Source organism: Microtus pennsylvanicus, chromosome 15, assembly GCF_037038515.1.
Source record: "Microtus pennsylvanicus isolate mMicPen1 chromosome 15, mMicPen1.hap1, whole genome shotgun sequence".
Classification (NCBI taxonomy): domain Eukaryota; kingdom Metazoa; phylum Chordata; class Mammalia; order Rodentia; family Cricetidae; genus Microtus; species Microtus pennsylvanicus.
In genome coordinates this window covers 61810828-61834621 of record NC_134593.1, presented here as the reverse complement: position 1 = coordinate 61834621, position 23794 = coordinate 61810828, and the positions used below count along the sequence as shown (strand labels likewise).

The 23794-nt window shown below is 33.4% G+C and overlaps 1 protein-coding gene across 2 annotated transcripts in view; it reads left to right on the top strand.

The window, feature by feature from the left end:
• The window catches only part of Slitrk6 (SLIT and NTRK like family member 6), a 78823-nt gene that overhangs the window by 1987 nt on the left and 53042 nt on the right, over positions 1–23794 (top strand). The window contains exon 2 of one of the 2 annotated variants that reach the window (XR_012907957.1): positions 995–4266. Coding sequence is in view for 1 of the 2 variants with exons in the window: in XM_075949771.1 (XP_075805886.1) it covers positions 1019–3538 (2520 nt within the window). In the remaining variant the exon portion in view is untranslated. Of the gene's footprint in view, positions 1–994; positions 4738–23794 lie in introns of those variants that run through there. The other variant, XM_075949771.1, reaches the window with a different exon arrangement.

Below are 23794 nucleotides of genomic sequence, written 5' to 3'. Positions count from 1 at the left end.
TGATGGCATTCAATGTCCTGCAGCCTGCTTAGTGTATCCTTTGCAAGTCATTGGCCAGACTTTTACATGAGGCATGGTTTTATTTTTACAGTATATTGAAATGAATATTAAAGATTGTTTTCTTTTTATTTAGTTAAGTTTTACTTCATTAATGCTGAAATTAAAAAGGATTTCACATCTAGAAATCCAAAATTACATGTGTGACTTTTTCAAAGTGTGGGTATTCTTAAGCATATACATTTGATATTCAGAAGCTTGTACAAACTACCCTAGAAAGAATAGTCAAAACTGAGTAATTGTTTTCCTGCTAAGCTTTATTATGTAGTAAAAGACATATCTTTCTTATCTTTTAAAATAAATTATCGATAGTATGAATATATTCTTTAAAACCAGAACAAGTTAAAACAGAGATACATTTGTACATAAATCATTAAGTTTTGGTTTCCTATAAACACACATGCACATACAGATATACATACACTTACATACCTACTTTGCATCATTTCTTTATCCCCAGTGTTTGATATGATTTTAACTTGTGTGTGTGTGTGTGTGTGTGTGTGTGTGTGTGTGTGTGTGTGTGTGTGTGTATTTGCTATGTTTTTATGGAACTGAAGGGAATTTGTAGCAGGGAAAAATAAGACAATGTATATCCACATATTCAATTTCGGACATCATGGAGTGTCTAGTTAACCAGGAAGCAATTCTCTTATTTATAAAAAGCCGAGTCTTTAGCAACTGTGGTCACATGTGCTGATATATTATTATAAACTTTAACTGACCTAAATCTTGAACAATGTACAAGTTAAAGTTAACTAAACAGCCTTGTCTAAATTAAATATTTAACCAAATACTAAAAGAATACGTACATGCAGCCAGCTAGCAAGCTATTCATAGTTTCAGAGGTATTTTCTTTGTATACAAAAACCTGTCAGACACATCTCCTTGATTTTCCCATTAAAATCCCTTGTTATTGCATTTTTTTTTTTTGCAGAGTCAAATCCAAGCATAGGACATCATGCAGCTGTGGCTTCATCTCCTTTACCCAGCTCTCCTTGCCTGTCTATCTTTACAGTCCCAATCACCGATGCCCCCTGTCAGAGATTCTTGTGACACTCTTTGCAACTGTGAAGAAAAAGATGGCATAATGCTGATAAATTGTGAAGAAAAGGGCATCAATAAATTATCCCAAATAAGTGTGCCACCATCACGACCTTTCCAGTTAAGCTTATTAAATAATGGCTTGACAGTGCTTCACACCAATGCCTTTTCTGGGCTTGCCAAAGCTCTCTCAATACACCTTGGATTTAACAACATTGCAGATATTGAGGCTGGTGCATTTAACGGCCTTGGACTTCTTAAGCAACTTCATATCAATCACAATTCTCTGGAAATTCTTAAAGAGGACACTTTTCAGGGTTTGGAAAACCTGGAATTCTTGCAGGCTGATAATAATTTTATTACAATTATTGAACCAAGTGCCTTCAGCAAGCTCAATAGGCTGAAAGTGTTAATTTTAAATGATAATGCTATTGAGAGTCTTCCTCCAAACATATTTCGATTTGTTCCTTTAACCCATCTAGATCTTCGTGGAAATCAGTTGCAAACATTGCCTTATGTTGGTTTTTTGGAACATATTGGACGGATACTGGATCTCCAGTTGGAGGACAATAAGTGGGCCTGTAATTGTGAATTATTGCAGCTAAAGAACTGGTTAGAAAACATGCCTCCACAGTCCATAATTGGTGATGTTGTGTGTAACAGTCCTCCAGTTTTCAAAGGGAGCATACTGAGTCGCCTGAAAAAGGAATCAATGTGTCCTACTCCACCAGTGTATGAAGAACATGAGGATCCATCGGGATCTTTGCTGGCCATAACATCTTCAAGTGACAGCCGCCTATCATCCAAGAATACATCCATTTTAAAACAACCTACCAAAGCACCAGGCTTGATACCTTATCTGACAAAGCCATCTACTCAACTTCCAATACCATACTGTCCTATTCCTTGCAACTGCAAAGTCCTCTCTCCATCGGGACTTCTAATCCACTGTCAAGAACGCAATATTGAAAGCTTGTCAGATCTACAGCCTCCTCCACAAAATCCTAGAAAGCTGATTCTTGCGGGCAATATTATTCATACCTTAGTGAAGTCTGATCTGATGGAATACTTCACTTTGGAAATGCTTCACTTGGGAAACAATCGTATTGAAGTTCTTGAAGAAGGATCATTTATGAATCTAACAAGACTACAGAAGCTCTATCTCAACGGTAATCATCTAACCAAACTGAATAAAGGCATGTTTCTTGGTCTTCACAGCCTTGAGTATTTGTATCTTGAATATAATGCAGTAAAGGAAATATTGCCAGGGACCTTTAACACAATGCCTAAACTGAAAGTTCTTTATTTAAATAACAACCTCCTTCAAGTTTTACCACCACATATTTTTTTAGGTGTTCCTCTAACTAGAGTCAATCTTAAAACAAACCAATTCACTCATTTACCTGTAAGTAATATCTTAGATGACCTTGACTCATTGGTCCAGATTGACCTTGAGGATAACCCCTGGGACTGTTCCTGTGACCTAGTTGGATTGCAACAATGGTTGCACAAGCTTGGCAAAAACACCATGACAGATGATATCCTCTGCACGTCCCCAGGGCATCTTGACAAAAAGGAACTAAAGGCCCTCAACAGTGAACTTCTGTGCCCTGGTTTAGTGAATAACCCTTCCTTGCCAACTCAGACAAGCTACATCATGGTGACTTCTCCCACAACAGACACAGATACAGCTGGTACCATTTTAAGTTCTCTCACTGACGCTATCCCTCTGTCAGTTCTAATATTAGGACTTTTGATTGTGTTCCTAACTATTGTCTTCTGTGCTGCGGGGATTGTGGTCCTTGTCCTCCACCGTAGGAGAAGATATAAAAAGAAAAAAGGAGATGAGCAAGTGAGAGAGAACAGTCCTGTACACTTGCATTACAGCATGTATGGTCATAAAACAACTCACCACAGGACAGAAAGACCCTCTGCCTCTCTCTATGAGCAGCATATGGTGAGCCCCATGGTCCATGTCTACAGAAGTCCGTCCTTTGGTCCTAAGCATTTGGAAGAAGTTGAAGAAAGGAATGATAAAGAAGGAACTGATGCAAAACCTCTTCAGAGGAGCCTCTTAGAACGGGAAAATCATTCACCACTTACAGGTTCAAGTATGAAATACAAAACTACAGATCATTCACCAGATTTTTTATCCTTTCAAGATGCAAGTTCATTATATAGGAACATTTTGGAGAAAGAAAGGGAACTTCAGCAACTGGGCATCACTGAGTACCTAAGAAAAAACATTGCGCAGCTCCAGTCAGATGTGGAAGTCAACTATCCTGGAGCCCATGAGGAATTGAAATTAATGGAAACATTGATGTACTCACGGCCGAGGAAGGTGTTGGTGGAGCAGACTAAAAATGAATATTTTGAGCTTAAAGCTAACTTGCATGCTGAACCTGACTATTTAGAAGTCTTGGAGCAGCAAACATAGATGGGTTCTTTGTGGGCTTTCGCAGAAATACTGTGATTCTATTTTAAAGTCCACACCTTGGAAATAAGTGCCTTACATGAGTGTCATCCATCAGAACTCAATACAGTAGGAATCCTGTGGGAAATAAAAAAGAAGAAAGTGAAACTCAGGGATCATTGGGGAAGCCATGGCATTATCTTCAGGCAATTTTGCCTGTTCCAAACAAAAGAAGTCCTTGCATATAACTGATGTAAGGATTATAGTAATGTTTCTCCCTATGTTTAAAAGTATTTCATAGAATTCCTCTTAAGCACCTAAAGGGTTGACCATCTAAATAGCTTCAGTTTTCTGGAATACTTTATCCATGGCTGAATAAAATTGGATTTTATCAGTTAATAATATAACTGTAGATATAAATATATATAGTATGAATGAGATGTATTCATAACCAATACATGTCAGAAATACAAGTTGTAAAACACACTAAATTTTCTCATAATAAATACAAAGGGAACTGGAACTCAAATTTACAAATGGCAATAGCAAATACAAAATGTAAATCTGTAATTATGTGGGCCATTAATGATTCATGGTTTTCAACAAAGGATGAATAAATAAATGCAAGTTGCAAGATTTCTGAATGAAAACACAGACGACAAATAGTTCATGTGGGATAAATAAGCAAACGTGTTAGTTTTCTCTACACATTTTGTGAGGATGTTCTTGGTGTAAAGCTGCTGTGAACTAAGGTATGTCATTTGTGTTAAACGTTCTATTCTTGGGATAATTTTTCAAATGCTACTGAGATTATACTGTATATATGATTAGAACATTTAGTGAATTCACTTCCTTTCATAGTGTTAATCATTTGTACAACTGGATGACAATGATAGATATATGGCTTTTGTGGCAAGTAATTCAAATGTATAAAATGAATAGTAAAGATTATTTTATTTTTGTTGACATACACTGATAGATGCCATAGATTAGGAGAAAAGGCACTTCTACAGGTAAGTGTTTTGAGTTGCCTCAGGAAGAGGGATGATGTAGCTTTATTTTACAGGAAGGTATCACTAGATTTCTATGAACTATTTATTCTGTACAGTTTTGTATATTTTTGGTTCACAAAAAATAATTATTCTTGGGTGCCTTTTAAGAAAGTTAAAATTACTGATCACTACAATAAAACTAATGAAAACTATTTTCAAATGTGTTTCAATCAATTGCTCTTAGCTGTGATTCAATCATGTCATGATTTTCACCTCAGGATACTCTCTGCAAATAGAAAAAAAATAATTCTGTTTGCATGTACACATAAGAACTTTGTCAAACACACACACACACACACGAGAGAGAGAGAGAGAGAGAGAGAGAGAGAGAGAGAGAGAGAGAGAGAGAGAGAGAGAGAGAGAGGAGAGAGAGACCATTTTATAAGGACGTACTTTATTAATGTACTTAACAATGTATCTAAGCAATGTCTGAGTGTTCTACCAGGTGTTTCATCTTTCACTACTCATATTTTTTTCCCTAATGTCAATCCTGGAAGGCTTGTTCCCAAAGGTTTGAAGACTAGATCTAAGTCTTGAGCATAATCACATTCAATAGATTTAAATTGTAAATTATTTCTTACATGAATAAAATTCATACTTTTAATCTTCATTTTAAATCAACTTCTCTTCATTAACTTCCTGAAATTGGAAAGATCCATATGCTTTTGTTTTTATAATGTAAAAATTTTTAGTTAAATGCATGTAAATAAAGAATACTTTATATTTATGGAGAATATTTACTCAGTATAGCAATCACTAATCTCTAGAAGGAGAGATTTATACACTACACATTGAAAAGAAGAATCAAGTTTTATTTAGATTAGAAAATATGTTATCATATTTCTCCTACTCAGTTGAGTTTCTGCCAATATTTTTATCCTAATCATATTCATAGATGTATTAGCAAGATCTAAAAAGTTTCCATGCCTTAGGGACCTTTGGAGCGGATCCATGCATGCAAGAATATACATGCATGAAAAAAAAAACATGCATTTAGGAATGCACTTCTTTTTTCAGTGGAGTAATATTTTTACATCTGTGTGTATTCCATTGTTGAAGTTAATAGTCTTAACTTTTTAACCTACAGTCAAGAGGATCCAAGTTTTTTTTGTGAAATCATTTAAGTATAGGCCTCAAGTTATAGATATCCCAATTATTACAGACAGTAAAAAGAACTGCATATAACTTAAAGGACATGTCAATCACATAATTTCCAAAGAGTACAATGTTTTAAGTAATTAAAGATTTCTTTCATAAGTGAATATTAATTTATGATTTATTTTCCTACTAAATATCGATTATTGATACTACCTTCAATGAGTTTTTATGATCTGTGAGTATCTTCCAATTCTTTGCTTACTTTACTTTGATTTAGTATTCTTATTCCTAGTAAATAAATAAAAACTGTTGCATTATTTCTTCAAGAAATTGATTTGGTCTTTGGAGCTAATAGAGTCACCCAGAAGTACAATTCTTATATTGCAGTACTTTCATCTTTACCATATAAATTGATCACCTAAAAACATTTACTTATATAAGGTTAACTTCTTGTTTCAATCAAATTATTCTATTTTTGTTTTTTATCTCCATATATCTTGAGTCATGTACAGAAATTGAATTTCTGTAATGTACTGACAGTAGTTTAATATTCCAACATCAATATTTTTAATCATATCATAATCTGTTACATGCAAGTTATATATAAGATTTATATGAAAAGTTACATTAATCAGTAAATAACATGTTATTTCTTGTAAATTTAAGACAGTGTCTTTGCACATTTCCATTGAACTCCACCATGGGATGGAAATTTTAAAATCTTTAGAAGAAATAATTATATCAGTGATGTTGCTTTTTCGCAATCAACCTTCTGGAGGGAGAAAGCCTCGTTTACTGATGCCACGTTAAACAAACTGAAGCGTCATCTAAGCTGCCTTAAAATTCCTTGATGCCTCAGCCAACTAATTTCAAAGGCTCGGGATTTGAAGCAGGACTGAAAATGTGACATATATAAACCCTTTTTCATTAACACGACATTTTAGAGTAATGGGTTATAACACTGCATAAAACAGGATTTTGCTATCAACCTATATATTGATATCTATTTATTGAAGTACATATATGTGATCTCTACTTGGTCAAATATATATGCATGCGTGGCATCTTAATTGATTAAATATATACTCAGTGAGATGTATAAAATTGCTATACAATCTGTATTTGGAACTATATACAGATGGTATTGATAGTCTCAATAGACTTACAATCTAATTGAACTAGTTTCTTTTGACAAAATCAAAATAAATTTGAAATAATCAAAAACGCCTTGAAAGAGGAGACTAACAATTAACTGGCTTTTTAATCACGTATTATTTTGCATGCAAAAAATATCTACAGAATTTTCAAAGAGCTCTTCAAGCATTTGATTGTTTATGAAATGAACATGGGATAACAATTTCTCCATGAAAAGAAAATTGTTTGTGTCTCTACAAATACTATTCAAAATGTGTGAAGGATCCTCTCTCTTTTTCTTGCCCCTTAAATTCTTGTTCAAAATGACAAGATTTTGATGTAAACGGAAAGATCTGGATCTTGCTGGTTCTACCTCAGCCAGAGGCCTTACACCAGGGAGACAAATAAAAAAGTAATCTGATGAGCAAGGAATAAACATATGATTAAAAACACTGAATTCAAAATTCTATTTTTCTTTCTAATTTTTCAAATATTGAAATATTCTACTGAGTTCATATCTGAAAATATGACTCAAACATAGTACAATCTATGTTTACCTGGAATCATAATAATTATAATTTCAATTTATGTTGTTTAATGACTAATCATTTATGGAAATCACATTTTTAAGCATTATGGATGGTATTATTTATTGAAGGTGTGTGTTTAAGTTAATTGTATACTTATATGTTTATAACAGAAGAGATTGCCAGGTGTGATCTTCTCTTCTTTGAAAGTGTAATCAAATAGACAAATAGTCTCCTGTTGCTAAATGTCTCTCAGCAGATCAGTGAGTGAAGAAAGAAACAATTCAAAACAACAAATTATAGGCACATGCTGCTGTACTTCGGACATAAATTATTTAAAATTGGGCATGTTTAAAATAGAGGACTTTTGTTGCAAATTTTAAAACATGGAAAGCCAGAAGTCTAGACCTCATCACATAATACTTTTCTCTTCATTTCCATTAGTGTTTTGTTTGCTTTTTTCTTTGTTTGTTTTTTGAGGCATGGTTTCTCTGTAGCTTTGGATCCTGTCCTGGAACTAGCTCCTGTGTACAAGGCTGACCTTGAGTTTACAGAGATCTGCCTGCCTCTTCCTCCTGAGTGCTGGGATTAAATGTGTGCATGAGCAGGGCAGGGCTTCTTTGTTCTTTTGTTTTCCTAACCAAGAGAAACTTTGTTATTGAAAGATTGATAAAAACTTAAATGATTTTCTTATGTAAAAATCTCTGAGAAACTAAATCTCACTTCATTAAGAAAGTATCAACAAAATGATCATGTTCTTGAATTTATTTGATTGTAATGGACTTCACTATCTTCAAGGAAATCACCATTAGTGCTTACATATGTTGATTATTTTTTATTCTTCTTGGTGTTCTGAGGAATGAAACACACAGAAATCCTCGTTACCTTATATCAATCATAAGTTTCTATAGCAACATAAAGAAGCCAGTTCTCGTTAAACTGCAGCACATTACTAATCCTTGGGAAATCAGAATAGTAGAAATGCTACATGGTTCCATTCACTAAAATTTACTTTTTAGATATGAGTAGTCTTTACCCTTCAGACTGTAAAAACAAAACTATGGTTTATGGCACAGCAAGCAAAAGATGATAAATCACAGCACAGTCTGTGTGCATCTGGAGCTCTTCAATGACAGCAATGTTTTAATAGTAAAGGAGTAAATAAGCTGACTTCGACCAATGGCTCTTAACTTTCCTAATGCTGTGACTTTTTAATACAGTGCCTCATGTTCTGGAGATCCCTAACCATAAAATTATTTACATTGTTACTTTACAACTAATTTTCCACTGTTACAAATTGTAATATAAATATCTGATACACAGGATATCTGACAGTTGATGCCAAAGGTCTCATGAAACACAAGTTGAAAATGACTACCTTAGACAGTATAGCTAGAAAGAGAAAGAACTGCAGAGTAAGAGCCATGTTTCACTTCTGTCGTTGACTGATTCTCTTTCTTTGATTCTTGGAGCCAGAGAACCTATGGTCTTTATGTGGTATTTATGAGAGTACTTAAGAGTCACTGGGAATCACAAAAATGCAATGCATATATTTTGCTAATGTGTTTAGTATACTTTGAAACTTAACACTTTACTAAAAGAAAAAATCAGATATCTAACAAATATTAAGCAAATCTTGCATAGTTCTACATCATTCAAAGTTCTGTATTATCACATTTTAGACAATGATTTTTTAAAAATTTATATTTTGATTGAAAATCTCACTGCATCAGACAGGAAACAATTGTGTAGTCTTTTCTGCAAGTTCTAAAATTGTTATAAATCAATATATATATATTGTTAAAAAACAATTTTTTTGGTTTTATAAAACAGTGTTTTTCCTGTAGCTTTGGAACCCATCTTGGAACTTGCTTTAGTAGGCCAGGCTGGCCTAGAACTTAGACATCTGCCTGCCTCTGGCTCCAGAGTGCTGGGATTAAATACATGCATCACCACCGCCCAGTTCAAAAATTATTTTTAAAAATAATTTTTTTAACAGCCAATCACAATGCATGCAAATGTTATGATATTGCTTTTAGTTAAAATGTAAATGTAAATAAAATGTACATTCAATGTAAATGAACAGCATACAATTTAAATATTTTAGTGTACATGAGGATTTTAACTTCTTACTTCAATTTACACTATTTACGCTCTTCATCTCTCCATGATAATTTGTATAAATTAGAGTAAAGACCATAGTCAATGACTTGTATTGGTGGATAAATTACCTGCTAGGCAAGCATGACAATCTGTGTTTGTTCTCTGAAACCAACAAAAGAACAACAAAATAGCTGGAAGTAGCATTGTATTGATACAGCAGATCCACAAAAGTCAAATCAATTAGCCAGCCTAGTCAAATCAGTGATCTTCAAGCTTAGCAAAAGACCATTCCAGGAAATAAAGTTGAAGGGAAATTGAAGAAAATCTTTGAATGTGGATTTCCGGCCTCCATATAAGCATGCTCACCCGCGCCTCACGCTGACCCAGCAAGTACTCTTACACACATACATAATATCATTATGTCAGTAAGTGTACCATTTAGATGCTAGACTTATGCTTTATAGAATGATAGGGTTTTTTTTTTAATTTGTGTAGATATTATTTTCAAAAAAGTTTGGGGCTTCATAGCAAACTGATCAAATAATATAGCTTTCTGTTGACTGTTTCTGTCCTGTCAGGTTCCCGCAATCGTTAAGTCCAAAGAAATCAAACAGAGGTCTACATTAACTATAAACTGATTGGCCTAGCATCTGAGGCTTCTTTTTAACTCTTATAACTTATATTAGCCCATAATTCTCATCTGTGTTAGCCATGTGGCTTGGTACCTTTTTCAGCAAGGCAACACCTTGTTTGCTCTGTCTGGCTTCCCCTCGTTTGACGACTGCAGACTGAAACTCTTCTCTTCCCTGAATTCTCATTGCCCTGCCTCCATTTCCTGCCTGGTCACCCTGCCTATATTTTCTGCCTGGCTACTGGCCAATCGTCACAGCAGCTTTCTGTCATACAAATATAACCTTTCCCACAGTCACACATAAGAAAAGAGACAGGTATTGCAACCAATTAGTGCATTACAATTGTTTTCAGCTGATATTTATAGTTTACATAAGTAATGTGTTGTCTATGACCTGGATTTTGATCAATGTTTTCACAAATATGGTTTTATTCACCATAGTTACACTTACTTAAAAATCCTATAGGTTTGCCTATTGGTCATTAGTAACCTTTGACCTTTTACTGTCTGACTAGTTTGCCTTTCTATAGCAGCGTAGAGTTGGAACCATACAGTACAAGGCATTTCAGGATTGGTTTCTTTAACTTATCAGTATTCAATGATGTTTCTTGTGTGTATCTCATAACATGATAGCTTCATTATATTATTGAAAGATATCCTATTATCTGGGTAAACCATGCTTCGTTATTTATTCCATAGCTAAAGAAAATCTTGTTGGTTTTAATTATGAATAAAGCCAGTATAAACATATGTGTACAGATTCCTTTGTAAATATAAACTTTGACTCACTCGGGTACATTAAAACAAACATACTTATTCCATTAAACATTAAGCCTACACTTTGTCCTCTAAGGAACAGATTCCAAATGCTTATAGTCTATTTTGGATTCCCACTTGCATGGAATGAGAGTCTGTTATTTAAGATAACCACAAGATTTGGTGGTGTCAGTGTGGTTTGAGTTATTCCAATAGACATGTAGAAGAAATTTCTCTTAATTTGCCTATTTCTCATAGCTTACAACTAGAAAAGCCTTTCTAATACTCATTTGATACACACACATGTACACAGGCACAAGGGCAGGCATATATACAGGCATATAAATCATTTTTCCAAGGCTTGTTTAGTTTTTATGCATGTCTGCTAAATTTAGTGTTCATTTTTATTATTATTGATTTTAAGGGTTATTTGTAGAATTAAAATAAAAAGTTTTAATGCATATGTATTTTGCAAATATCTGTTTAATTTCATAACCCAAATTTCACTTTACTGACATTGGCAATCAGAGGGCAGCTATATTTTAGTTTACTAATTTATATCACTTAGTCATTTTTTTATTGTTGTTGATCTTCAGAATTCTTCCTTTGATATATTCAAGGTATTCAAATTTTACATCTGTCTATATTTCATTTTGATTAATTTTTTTCAATATGTACTCTCTGCATCCCTATTACATTTTGTATTTATAGATATAAAAACTTCCCAGCACTATTTATTGAAAGAGAATAAATAGAATTTTTTAATCAAATAAAAAAATTAAATTATTTAATTTATAATAAATTTCATCTGAAGGTATTTGAATGTTACTAGTATTGTGATGACTAAAAGAGTGTTACATATATGATAGAAAACTGCCAAATAATAAAGGGTCTTATCATGGGTCTGAATTATCTAAATACACAAAAGTAGATAAAAAGTGTGGATATAAACCAATGGGCCTAGCAAGATCCTTATTATTTGTGGGCAATTTGAACCCCATGTTTTATTCACTAGCCTCATTAATTATACAAATGATTAGTATTAAATATAGATCTAACCAAACTCAAATATTTAATAATAGGTTATTTTCATTCAGTTAGTCTACTACTTATATAAAATCTGTAATTAATTAAATCTTTACCATTTTACCACTGCAAAAAAACAAATAAGAGGAAGGTAGTTTCCCATAATCACACACATAATCTGTCAAGTTCATATTTTCTTGAGTGGGAAAATTTTTGCCTGTTATTTTATAAAACTTAATCTCACATGATTTTGAAAATGATTTTATTACTTGGATGGCACTCATTTAGAAAGCAAATACAGTGCTGAACACATCTGTAACTGCAAGGCTATTTTATCATAGTTACAATACTGTTTAAAATAGGATGAAATGCTTGTTTTAAATTGTGAAAGAATTTGTATTTCCAAATTTCTTTGGAATCTTGACTCAATAATATTTTAGAATTTTACTTGGAGACACATCTTCAAAACAATGTTCATTGACCCGTTTTATGCAGTAGACCATGTTTTCCCAAATTGGCCTCAAATCCTGTTGAAGAAATATTCACAGTACTGCTCTGTATAGTTGATTGGCAGCCAATGACTCGAAGGTCATATATCATAAATATACTTGTAATAAGAGCTGCTAGATTGGGCTCCACCTCTATAACCCTCTTCTTCTGTCCAAACGTAAACTTGCCAATGTTTAAAAGTCAATATTTTTCCCTTCATCGTCTGCCTTTCACAGAGCCAGTTTGCTAAAATACTTACTGACATCACCAGAAGGTAAATTTTAGAGTTCTACAGAAAATTTTTCTCTATGGTATTAAAAGAAAACAAATATTAATGTGAAGCTTTTATAAGGATCAATTTATATGAACATAATTAGGAATGAAGAAGATGGAGATGAGAGGATAAAGTTAATCTTTTGATTTTTGATAATTTTTATGTCTTAAATTTCACTCCTCTTTTCATCCACATTGATGATAAGCCTTTACAGCCACATGTGTGTGGAAACCCAACTTCTCCAGGCCTTTGAGTCACATTTTTTATTGTTCTCCTTTAGCAGATGTTTCTATCACTTAGTGTTATTATAATCCCTAAACTCAGATTTGAAAAATAAGTAAATTAAAGTTATCATACATTATTTATGATTGTTGGTATATGCTGAATATATTTTGTACCCCTGACATCTTGATTTGAATGCTTAGACCTCAATGACATGTAATGAAGTGCTGATGGAAGTTGAGGAACAGAGTGCCTACTGGAAGATTAGACCTGTCTTGGGAGCCCTACTGACTTGGTGGACTGAACTTTGGATACCTCAGAAATATTTAAAAAGTGGGCAACTATAAAAGAGCAAGCCTCCAATTTCCTTTGTTTCTGGCTTCCTCTCCTGGCATCTCTCACTTCACTTGGTATCATGTTTCTGCCATCATGATAGAATGCAACATGAGGTCCTGAGGAAAAGCTTAAACAGTGGAACAGTTAAATGGGAGGTAGGCATAAGAGATTCCTGGAAGAATTAAGACAAGCTAGCCAGTCACTCATAATGGCAAAACAAGAGGAACTATCTCAAATAAAGTAGAAAATGATGATTGGTACTGGATTGGTCTTCTGACTTCTCACACCCTCTCACAGCACACATAACACACACACACACACACACACACACACACACACATTAAATAATGACAATTATTTTGAAAATATTCAAAAGCAAACTTGTAATGGTTTAAAGTTATCATCTTCCTAATTACTTTCATGGGTAAGCACAGCTCTATTAAACATTAAGGGGACATAATACAAAAGCGAAAGGGAGTTTTATGAGTAGTTAAGATTTTTGTGTTTTAAACTTGATAAGATGAACTAAAATAAAGATTGAGATAATAGGTTGACTCTATCTCATAATGCTTTTATCAAAAAAACAATGAAAGGAGAGGTGGTCTTTAATACCTCAGGTCACTTAAGATCTTTTTAAAATGAGTTATCTCATGTATAATATTTAAACCTGCCATAAATTAAATTCTTTTTTTTTTCATTATAATTCTTGAATTTGTATTTAACTAGGCCAGGCGGTGGTGGTGCACGCCTTTAATCCCAGCACTTGGGAGGCAGAGGCAGGAGGATCTCTGTGAGTTCGAGGCCAGCCTGGTCTACAAGAGCTAGTTTCAGGAGAGGAACCAAAAGAAAAATGTTCTTAACTTTTTAGAAAGTGAGAAAAAAAGCTTGATTTTTGTGTTCTTTTAAACTCAGCCGTTTGGCAGATTTGAGCAGAACACTTTACTGTCTTCTTCCTTTTCTTCCTGGATTTTAGACCTGAGAAGGTAGGCTCCAGCAGAGCTTGCAACTTGTGTGGAGAACACGCAGCTAGCCTTTGCCCATTAATCCCTTACACCTCGAAGATGACAACCCGTAGCTAGCCTTACAAATTAGTGCACTGCACCTCTAGGATCCTTTAGTTTCTGAAACAAACATTTTATTGTTACCTGAGATTTTCAAAAAGGACCTGAAATAAAGTATGTTTTTTGCACAAAACCTTTCCACAAGAGATGGAGTCTGAAAATATTTTTTCTTTATTGTATTTGACATTTTCTTATTGTAAAGATGTCACTTGCACCCTGAAGATATGATAACAAATTGCTTTGACAAAACTGACTATCCTGTGCAGAAACATTGCTGCAGGCCATGTTTAGCTTCCTTTGAACTCAAAATTAATTGCCCAATCAATAACACGTCACCGCATTGTCATTTCACTAAACTTCAAGACAGAAAGACTGATTATCAGGAAGTTGTTTTGAAGCCAGAAGGTCAAGGTCTTTTGTAATTACTTCCCTTTAGATTTCTATTCGTCCAGTGGGGTGGGGTTGGGGGGAGGTTAAAGAATGTCTGTGTGCTGTCTTTAATGTGGAATCAACAGAAAAGGGTATTATAAGTACTGAAAGGGCAGTGAGATATTAGCAAGGCAGCAGGAAATTGCTTCACGAACTATGACCTTGTTCCAAAACCAAGCCTAATTCCATCCTGATACAGCTCAAGATAGGGATTTGGACATTACCTCATCTTAAATCCTTAAGGCATTATATGTTAAGACTTATGCCTTTCATAAATATCATCCCGAAACTTCATTTTGGGAATTTATAGGTTCCTGTAAGAACACCTATATGTGTAATCATCATTTGTAGATTGTTTCACATTGCCATTAAATTTTCAGTCCCCAGAACCATTCCATTACTTTTTTTAGTGCGTGTATTAACATAGGATGATGCCACTCATATGATAGCTAGAGAGAAATATTTAGTTTAGAATTCAGTTCTTTAAGTTTTCTAACAACAAACATAGCAACAACCTCTTTAAAATATTCAACCTGAATTGTCTGATAAGTGACCCTCATGTAACTAATCAATAATAAATTGATAGGGACCAGAAACTCTTCTCATACACTAATCATTGGATTTTTAAAGAGTGATATTGCTGATCGTGTATTTTTTATGGACATTTATTTGTTATGTGTCTTTTGAATTTTTGTTTCTTTCTGAACATGCATGCATACAGACAACGTGGCAGAAAGTAAAGTATTTTTTAAATGATAACTGAACTGATGCAAAAGATTAAATAACTGAAGAATAAAATTTTTGATATTAATTAACTACTCTTTTAACTAGACTTCTAAAAGTCATTATTTTTATTTTTTCTATTGATTTATTCTTTGTTTTTACACTCTTGGAATATTTTTTATTTATTATTTTATCCACATCACTCTTCCTGTGCATCATGATACACTGCTTAAAAACTTCTTTTTAACACATGTGGTTCAAAAACTAATAGTTATGAAGAATTATTATCCTTTATTGGGAATTGACTCTAGTGACACATATATGGTAGCAAAGTGCTTTATTCTTTAGCTATTTACTTATTCATTTGTTTATTTATTCATTAATTCTTACCTAATTTTTATTTATTTAAAAACTATTTCTTTGAAATTTGCATACATGTACACAATGCCTTTTTTAAAAATCTAACTATAACTTACCTCTTGCAACTTTAAGTCTATCTTGCTCATAATTTGATTTTCTCTTTTTATTATTATTAATATCTCACTGAGTCTACTTAATAATGACCAGGAATGGTCATTGATAGGGGCCATTCATTGATGCATAAGAAATCTGTCAGTGGCCATATTTCCATAGAAACAGGACTCTTTTTCCATCAGTAACTATCAGCTGCTCAACACTTCTTAGCCTGAAGTGTGACTTGAGAGCACCTCATCACTCATGATGGAATTAATAACAGCTTGATGTTTTGATGACCTTGTACAGGTCTTGATAGCTGTCATTGGTTGATATGTGCATCAAGCATGTCTTTCCAAAAGACAGCATTTCACAACTCCCTTGCCCATCTTCAGGTACTAAGATCTTATAAGTTTATACCTATTTACATAATTACTTGATTATATCTCTTGTTCACAGTTCACAAAAGCTCCACAAAGTGAACTTCTTTTTTAACATTTTATTTAAAAAAATCAAACATGACAAAAATTACACATTGAAATCTTTAGAATAACAAAGGAAATTTTAAATTTTCAAAAATGAGTATTATGTTATATAAATATATCAAAAATGGTAAAACATAAAATATATAGAAAAATTAAATACAATATCTTAATTATGAGAGATCTGACTTGGAATATAATATTTTATTCATATGACCATCTGGACTTTCCTTTTTAATAATATTAAAAATTATCAGTAATAAATAATAATATTCTTATTTTAAAATTAAAATAAGTATTTGAATATGGAGATAATTATAATATTCACATAAGTATGCAATATATCTACATTCCATTAGTTAACCATCAATGCTTAAGTACCAACTTTATGCTAACTACTATGTTAAATGAATGTTACTGAGTGCCTGTATTAGGTTTCATATACAATAAGATCCCTCATGAAAATTTAATATGAATTAACTTTTAAAGAAGTGTATAAGAAATTGCTTTGGGAATACAAAAATCCATACACAATATAATATGAGTAAATATATATACCACACCTCACCATATGATAATAAAACAATTTTATGTTAATAGTGTAAGGCACAAATAACATAGTAAGAATAAGAAAGGTGATAGAGAAAAAATTGACAGCAATGAAAAATAGTATTTTTGAAAGTGACTGAATCAATTAACCAATAACATTTAATGTCACTGTTGTGTTAGTGGACACATATTGTTGGTCAGCCATTATTGTAGCTGACAGCATTCATAGCTGAATATAGTATACATAGAGCATTTTAGCACTGAACTTGATAGAAAAGAAAATGGGAAGTAGACTGCAACAGAACAGAAGAGGGCACCAGACCTCAATACAGATGGTTGTGAGCCACCATGTGGTTGCTGGGAATTGAACTCAGGACCTTTGGAAGGGCAGGGAATGCTCTTAACCACTGAGCCATCTCTCCAGCCAGTTCAAAATTTTCTAATAGATACAAATTATGAAATATAAATTCTCTCTTGCAGTAAAGAAAATGTGTTTAGTAACTTGGTGGTATCAAAAGAATAATCTTACAATAACAGCTGTAATCCATACAGCAGAGGCAGACTTTGTGAAAGAACTGATAGATCTCAATGAGCACAACACAATTGTTGATACATTCTAATGGAACATGTGAACTATAGCTCCTGGTAATTCTGTGTCACCATATCCTGTGTCACCAAATACACCTAGGAGTTCAGTGTTACCACAGAGCTAAGAAATAACTTAGCGCCCTATCTTCTCCTAAGAAGATACTATATTCAGTTTGATTTTAGTTTTAGTTTTTGTTTTTTGAGACAGGGTTTCTCTGTGAAACAGTACGGGCTATCATGGGACTCACTCTGTAGACCAGGCTGGCCTCAAACTCACAGATATCTGTATGATCAATTTGAATTTTTACACCAATATAGAATAAGAATAATGTTGAATAAGTTTTCTAACTTACCAAGAATATTAGTTAATAGTCTTACTGTTTATATTTCTTATAATTTCATATTTTAGAAATTAGATTCTAATTCTATTTTTCTCTAAGAAACAATTTGAATGTGTTTATAGAAAACTCTTACCAAAATTATTGTCATTCACTGAACTTCAGGAAATCCTAAGTAGGTTATCATAACTTTGTTGGTATGTGGTCTGTGGTGTTTTCTAACAATTAAATATTATTTGAGTGTGACAACTATGTGGATTATATTTCTCATAGACCTGGAGAAATGAATGGTTTGTATTTGTTTTGTTAACTTTCTCTTTGTAATTTTCTTCAAAGATATTTCTTCAATACAGAAACACTGAAGAATAACAGTATACTTCTCAAAGTTGAGTCTGTTTTGGTATCTATAAATAACACAGCATATGCTCCTGGGTGAGTCGTGTTTGTTAAATGGTCCAGTTCTTTTTTTCTTTTTGATCCAAAGGTTTGTACTAATGTTTTGATGCCACAAGATGTAAAGCATCTGTTCCTTTTTATCGGTGAATAAAAGAATTTACAGCTTTTCATTAATCATCTGGAAGAAAGGCTCTTTATTCACTCAGGCAGCAGGTCTGTGATTACACGAAGCATGTGAAGAAAGGAAGCACATTTCCCAGGGAATGAGTCACAAAGACAAGCAAAAGAATGACAAATAACCATGAAGGAAAGCGTGTAACATCACAGCCCAGAGAGCATGTGAGAGTCTGGATGTGTAATAGCTTCATCTCACGTGGAAAGGGTATTCTCTTAAGTCAGTGATATATTAAGCTACCACTGTCAATTACAAAATGCTGCAATATGTGTTCTCTTTAATGTGTTCTCAGAATTATCAGCAAAGTTCTTTGAAGAAAGAAAAGAGGCAAAGAAGTTCACACTTAAATTTAAATCAGATTTCTTTTAAAAACGACTTATCTTTTATTTATTTTAAAAATTGTACTTGTTTGCTAAATTTCAAGACATTTATGATAACAAAATGAAAATATGATGAAATTATACAAAAATAGTGTTAACATTTTCCATTTCTCCTTGGTAAGATTTAGTCCGTGGTGACACAAGCACTGAATTCCAGCTCTCAGGAGGCAGAGGCAGGCTGATCTCTGTGATTTGAGGCCAAATATTAACCAGCTCAATTTATTGATTGAAGAGTGGAGCACAGAAAATCATGGTTTTACTGCATCATTTTTTGACAGCTTAATTCATGTATAGAATTAATGTTAGTCAATGTTCCATATGACTCATTGTGATTAATCTTTCCCTGTGCTCTTTTATTACCAAGATATGTCCCTTCTACTTTAAAAAAAACAATGGGATAGGATAAATATAAGAGCTGGAACATAAGGAATAGTTCTGAAAAATGACATTATCTGGAAGTGATGTGATTTATTGAATTCATGAACTCAATGCATTGAAGCATTGAAGTTGCCTGCATGAGCCTGGACCCCATCAATACCTTATCAGTGACAAGGAACGGATGCTTTCCGTGAGGAAATACTGGCATTTAATGGTTTCTTGAGGAAGTGGTGTCAATGATTTCAACAATGATCCTTGAGACTTGTGAGGGGTTGAATGAATCCAAGGCAGCCATGCTTTTCTGACATGGCAGGAAAGATGCAGAAATGAACTCATAGTGGTAGCAGCACTGTATAAAAGGCTAGGCATGCTCATTTGTATTAAACAGGAAAATTCTCCATAGTGAATAGGGAAGTTCAACACTAAGTCCCATCGTTAGCTAAGGAGCTGTTGGCAATAAACAGTTCACGGGAGTGGGAGAATAGGTTATCTTTCAGTGTCTGGTGCTTGGCAGGTTAACCACACTCTTGTGGAAGACATCCAAGAGTATATAGACAGTACAGAATCAACTTCATGCATTTAAAAAACAAAAGCAGACACAAAAATTGATTAAGAAGGGAAGGTAGTGGATCTGGGAGGGGTTTCTTGAGTTTAAAAATGAGAAAAACTAACTATAGAAATTATTTCAGGATTAGTAACAAAATGATAGAACTGAAGACTTTAAGGCAAAAAAATAAAAAAAAAAAAACCATATTCAATCTTCCAGCCTTATGCTTACTTCCTGAACTATGACTGGCTATTTTTAGGACTTGGTGTCTTGCTGCCTTTCACTGCAGAGAGAAGTATCTTTGATTAAAACTGAAAATATCATTTGTTTATAGATATAAACACAAGTACTTAGAAGGACGTTTGAGGAGTATCAATTATAAGTAAGTTCTTTCACACTTTATATTTTCTTAGCAGTTTATTTTTTTTATTTTATTTTTTTGTGGGGGAGGGTTTCGAGACAGGGTTTCACTGTAGTTTTGTAGCCTATCCTGGAACCAGTGAATTTTTAACCACACCAAAATATAAGTGATGTATTTCTCTTGTCTATTGGGCCTTGAAATCATAGTGTGTAATATTAGCCCACAGATAGTTGTGTCACTACTGGAGTAGTAGAAACCTTTTGTGGGCAGGTTGGTATTATTGTTCATAGGGTCTCATGATGTCCTTTTTTCTAGAGCAGCAAGCAGTGTATCTTCCAACATGAGCAATCTGGGAGGAAGATTCCAGTTCAGGTCTAGTTCAATTTCTCTGTATTTTATGCCCAATATATGTGATGTCTCATGCAATAATGTCTTATTCCTAATTCTGGGTGGCACCCAAGAGGAATTGCAAGAGCCTTATGATTTTAGAAGTCCCTGGGGGTCTTTATTAACAACAGAAGTTCATAAAGAGGTACCCAAACCTGGCATTGGAATTTTATTTAAAACCGCAGGGCATTAGCTTTACCATTATACAGCAATGCAAGCTACCATTGTTCTAACTCTCACATTTGCTACTTGGCTCAAAAAGTAATAGGTTATAAAATTGCTTCTTCTTACATACTTCATTTTGGCTATCATCTCCACAGATATTTACCACATCCCTGCTTAAATTCTTTCACTTCATATCAAAACTCTTGATTTTGCATCACATATCCTCTGCTTATCAAGTAAAAAAAAATGGAAAGCTTATTTACACAGTGGATAGCAGTGCATTTAGAGATACATGGCCGTTCAGAGTGCTGAGGAAAAGCAACAGGGAATAATCTGCCCTCTATATCTATGTGAATTTTATTCCTTACCAAGCTCAGGAAATACTATTGAAGAGAGAGCAGAAAGAATGTAAAATGGAGAGGGGTAACTGATGTGGGATGTCTTCCTGTATATGTGTTGCTTCTAGTGCTTAATAAAAGAGCTACTTCAGCCTATGGCAGGGCAGAATATCACCAGACTGAAAGATATATATATATATAGAGAGAGAGAGAGAGAGTAGGCAGAGTCAAAGAGATGCTATATAGCTGCTGATGGAGAAAGACAGCAGAACAGAACCTTAGCCACAGCATTGTAGCAATATACAGATTAATAAAAAAAATGGTTAATTTAAGATGTAAGTATTAGTCAATAAGAAACCTGAGCTAATGGCCAAGCAATTAATATATTTTCTGCTTATCTGACATGTCTGTTGTACTCAAGAACTCACAGCAAGTATGATTACCCACACAATATCAAGGAAGGCAAAATTCCAGCACTTATGAGTAGATTCCAAGGAATCATCCCTAACTGAGGAGACACAGACAGTAAACGTTAGAAGAGGGAAGAATACACCTTGTTTCTTAAGTATTGAGGCCCCTTTTCAGTAGTTGCTCATGTTTCAATGGATAGTGCCTTAATATATATGATTTTTCAGTGCTAAAGCACTAATTGTTTTCAGTATCTATCTCTCATCTATCATCTATCTATCTATCTATCTATCTATCTATCTATCTATCTATCTATCTATCATCATCATCATCATCATGTATCTTCCTATCATCTATCTCTCTGTCATTCTACCTCTCCATTACCTATTTATCATCTATCTTTCTTTTATTGATGACATGAAAATGCAAGGGTTTTTCATGGTATCCAACCTGCTTTGTGGCATTAATCCTGAATCTGATCTTAGCTTTGAGGGAAAATGTTGAAAGAGTGAAATTTATTTTCTTTAATTAAAAATATTACTATGTGATAATTTCATACTTGTATTCAATGTGATATGATAATAACTTCTATTTTCTACCTCTCCCACTTTCTCCCTCCAAGTTTCTTTGGGATGTCCCCACAAGTCCTCATTCCAACTTCATTAGCACCTACTCCCCCCCCCCCCACCATGCACTTTTGATAATTTACTTTTAAGACTGTGTGTATGTTTAACTAGAATTTATTAATTGTCATGTCAATAAATGTAATTATATTAAACTAGAACTACTGAGAAATTAATGGTTAAAACCTCACTTTTTTAACCTGTACATTTTTCTGTTGTTTAGGAATGGAAATCACCTAACCCGCTCAAAATTTTCCAGCCTCCAAAAGTATGTAAGTTATTATTGCCATATTGCTTATTTCTGTTACCTAACATTAGGTTAGCATTCTTCATGCCAATTTCTATTTTTTCTTTGGAATTTGTAATTGTAGAAAGCTTCCACATAATTTAATTCAACAAAGCACTTAATTTTAAAGAGCTCCAGACATTAAATCCAATAAAACCCACTTTGGAGCTTCTGAACAGAACACCTGCAGAATGAAAACAGTGAAATCATGGCATATACAACATATCCTCCCATTAGAGGTAGAACAGGTTTGCATGACTTCTCAAATTGCTAGAATATATTTATCTTTCTGTAAATTTCCTTTATCATGAGCTCTTATTATGAGGCAGGTGGAAATGAATAGCAAGCTAGAGAATATCAAACAATGAGAGTAGGTTTAAGAGAAGAATAAACAAATCATACAATAAAAGTTAAACAAACCTTGCCTTTTATAGTGCCATTTTATTATCAAAGTTAACTTAGAATAATTCTTAGTCTATAATTTTGTTTTCAATGTTAGATCGTGAAAGAAAATTTCATATAAATATTTTGAAATGTTTGTATAGCTATGACCTTAATAAAGAAATAAAAGCAATGTAGAATCACATGAAGCTTTAATGTCTTTCCTTAGCTATGCTAATATAAGCATGGATAAGTTTCAAACTGTTTAATTATCACATAACAACGATAGCAATGGGTTTCATAGTATAATTACCAGTTGAGCCAAAGACATAACACAAGTTTTTTAATGAAGTCTACAGTAAATTTTAAGATTTTTTAAAGCAAGGGCTTTAACTCATTGCATCGCTGAAGAAATGACCTTATTCTTAAGCAACAGGATATTAGGCCAGGAGCCAAGATGGCCTCTAGATGACAATTACTAGAGAAGTATGAAAATTATAAGAAATCTGACATTTCATTCTGTATTTTCTTTCTGGCAGGTTCTTGCTATGTAGATAAGGCTGGGCTTAAACTCACAGAGATACACTCTCCTCTGTTGTAATTACCCATATTTGTTCACACCCAACTTTTATAACTTTAGCAAGTTTTAAATTGTGATAAAAGAACATCTCAAGACCTGCAATTTAGGCTTAATAAAAGTATCAAACATGTGGTTAAGAAACTTAATCATCCATGGAAAATAATAATAATAATAATAATAATGCTACTATTAAAAAATAACTTGAGACTTTCAAGCAGTATGTACATACTATTTGAAAATATTGAAAAGTGATTTTATATGCAAATCATTCTAATGCCTATAAAAGAAATGACATTAAGATATCCCATTTATTAAAGATAAAATCTTAAACACTTATCTTGAGTCATAGCTCTCCTGAAATTACTGGTATATTAGGAGTGGAGATAGGATACTCATTCATAACAACCCACTCTGCCCTGTCACCTCCTTCACATTTAACTTCTGTAATTTGAGTTCTTCAAACTGTGGAATACACTCTAATTAATAATATTCAGTATGTTCAATCTCATTAATCTATTGTCATCTGGGACCAATTCTGTCAGCTAATTTTAATTTAACTACATTTGCTAAAATAAAATGGCATAAAACAAACTGGTAGATGAAT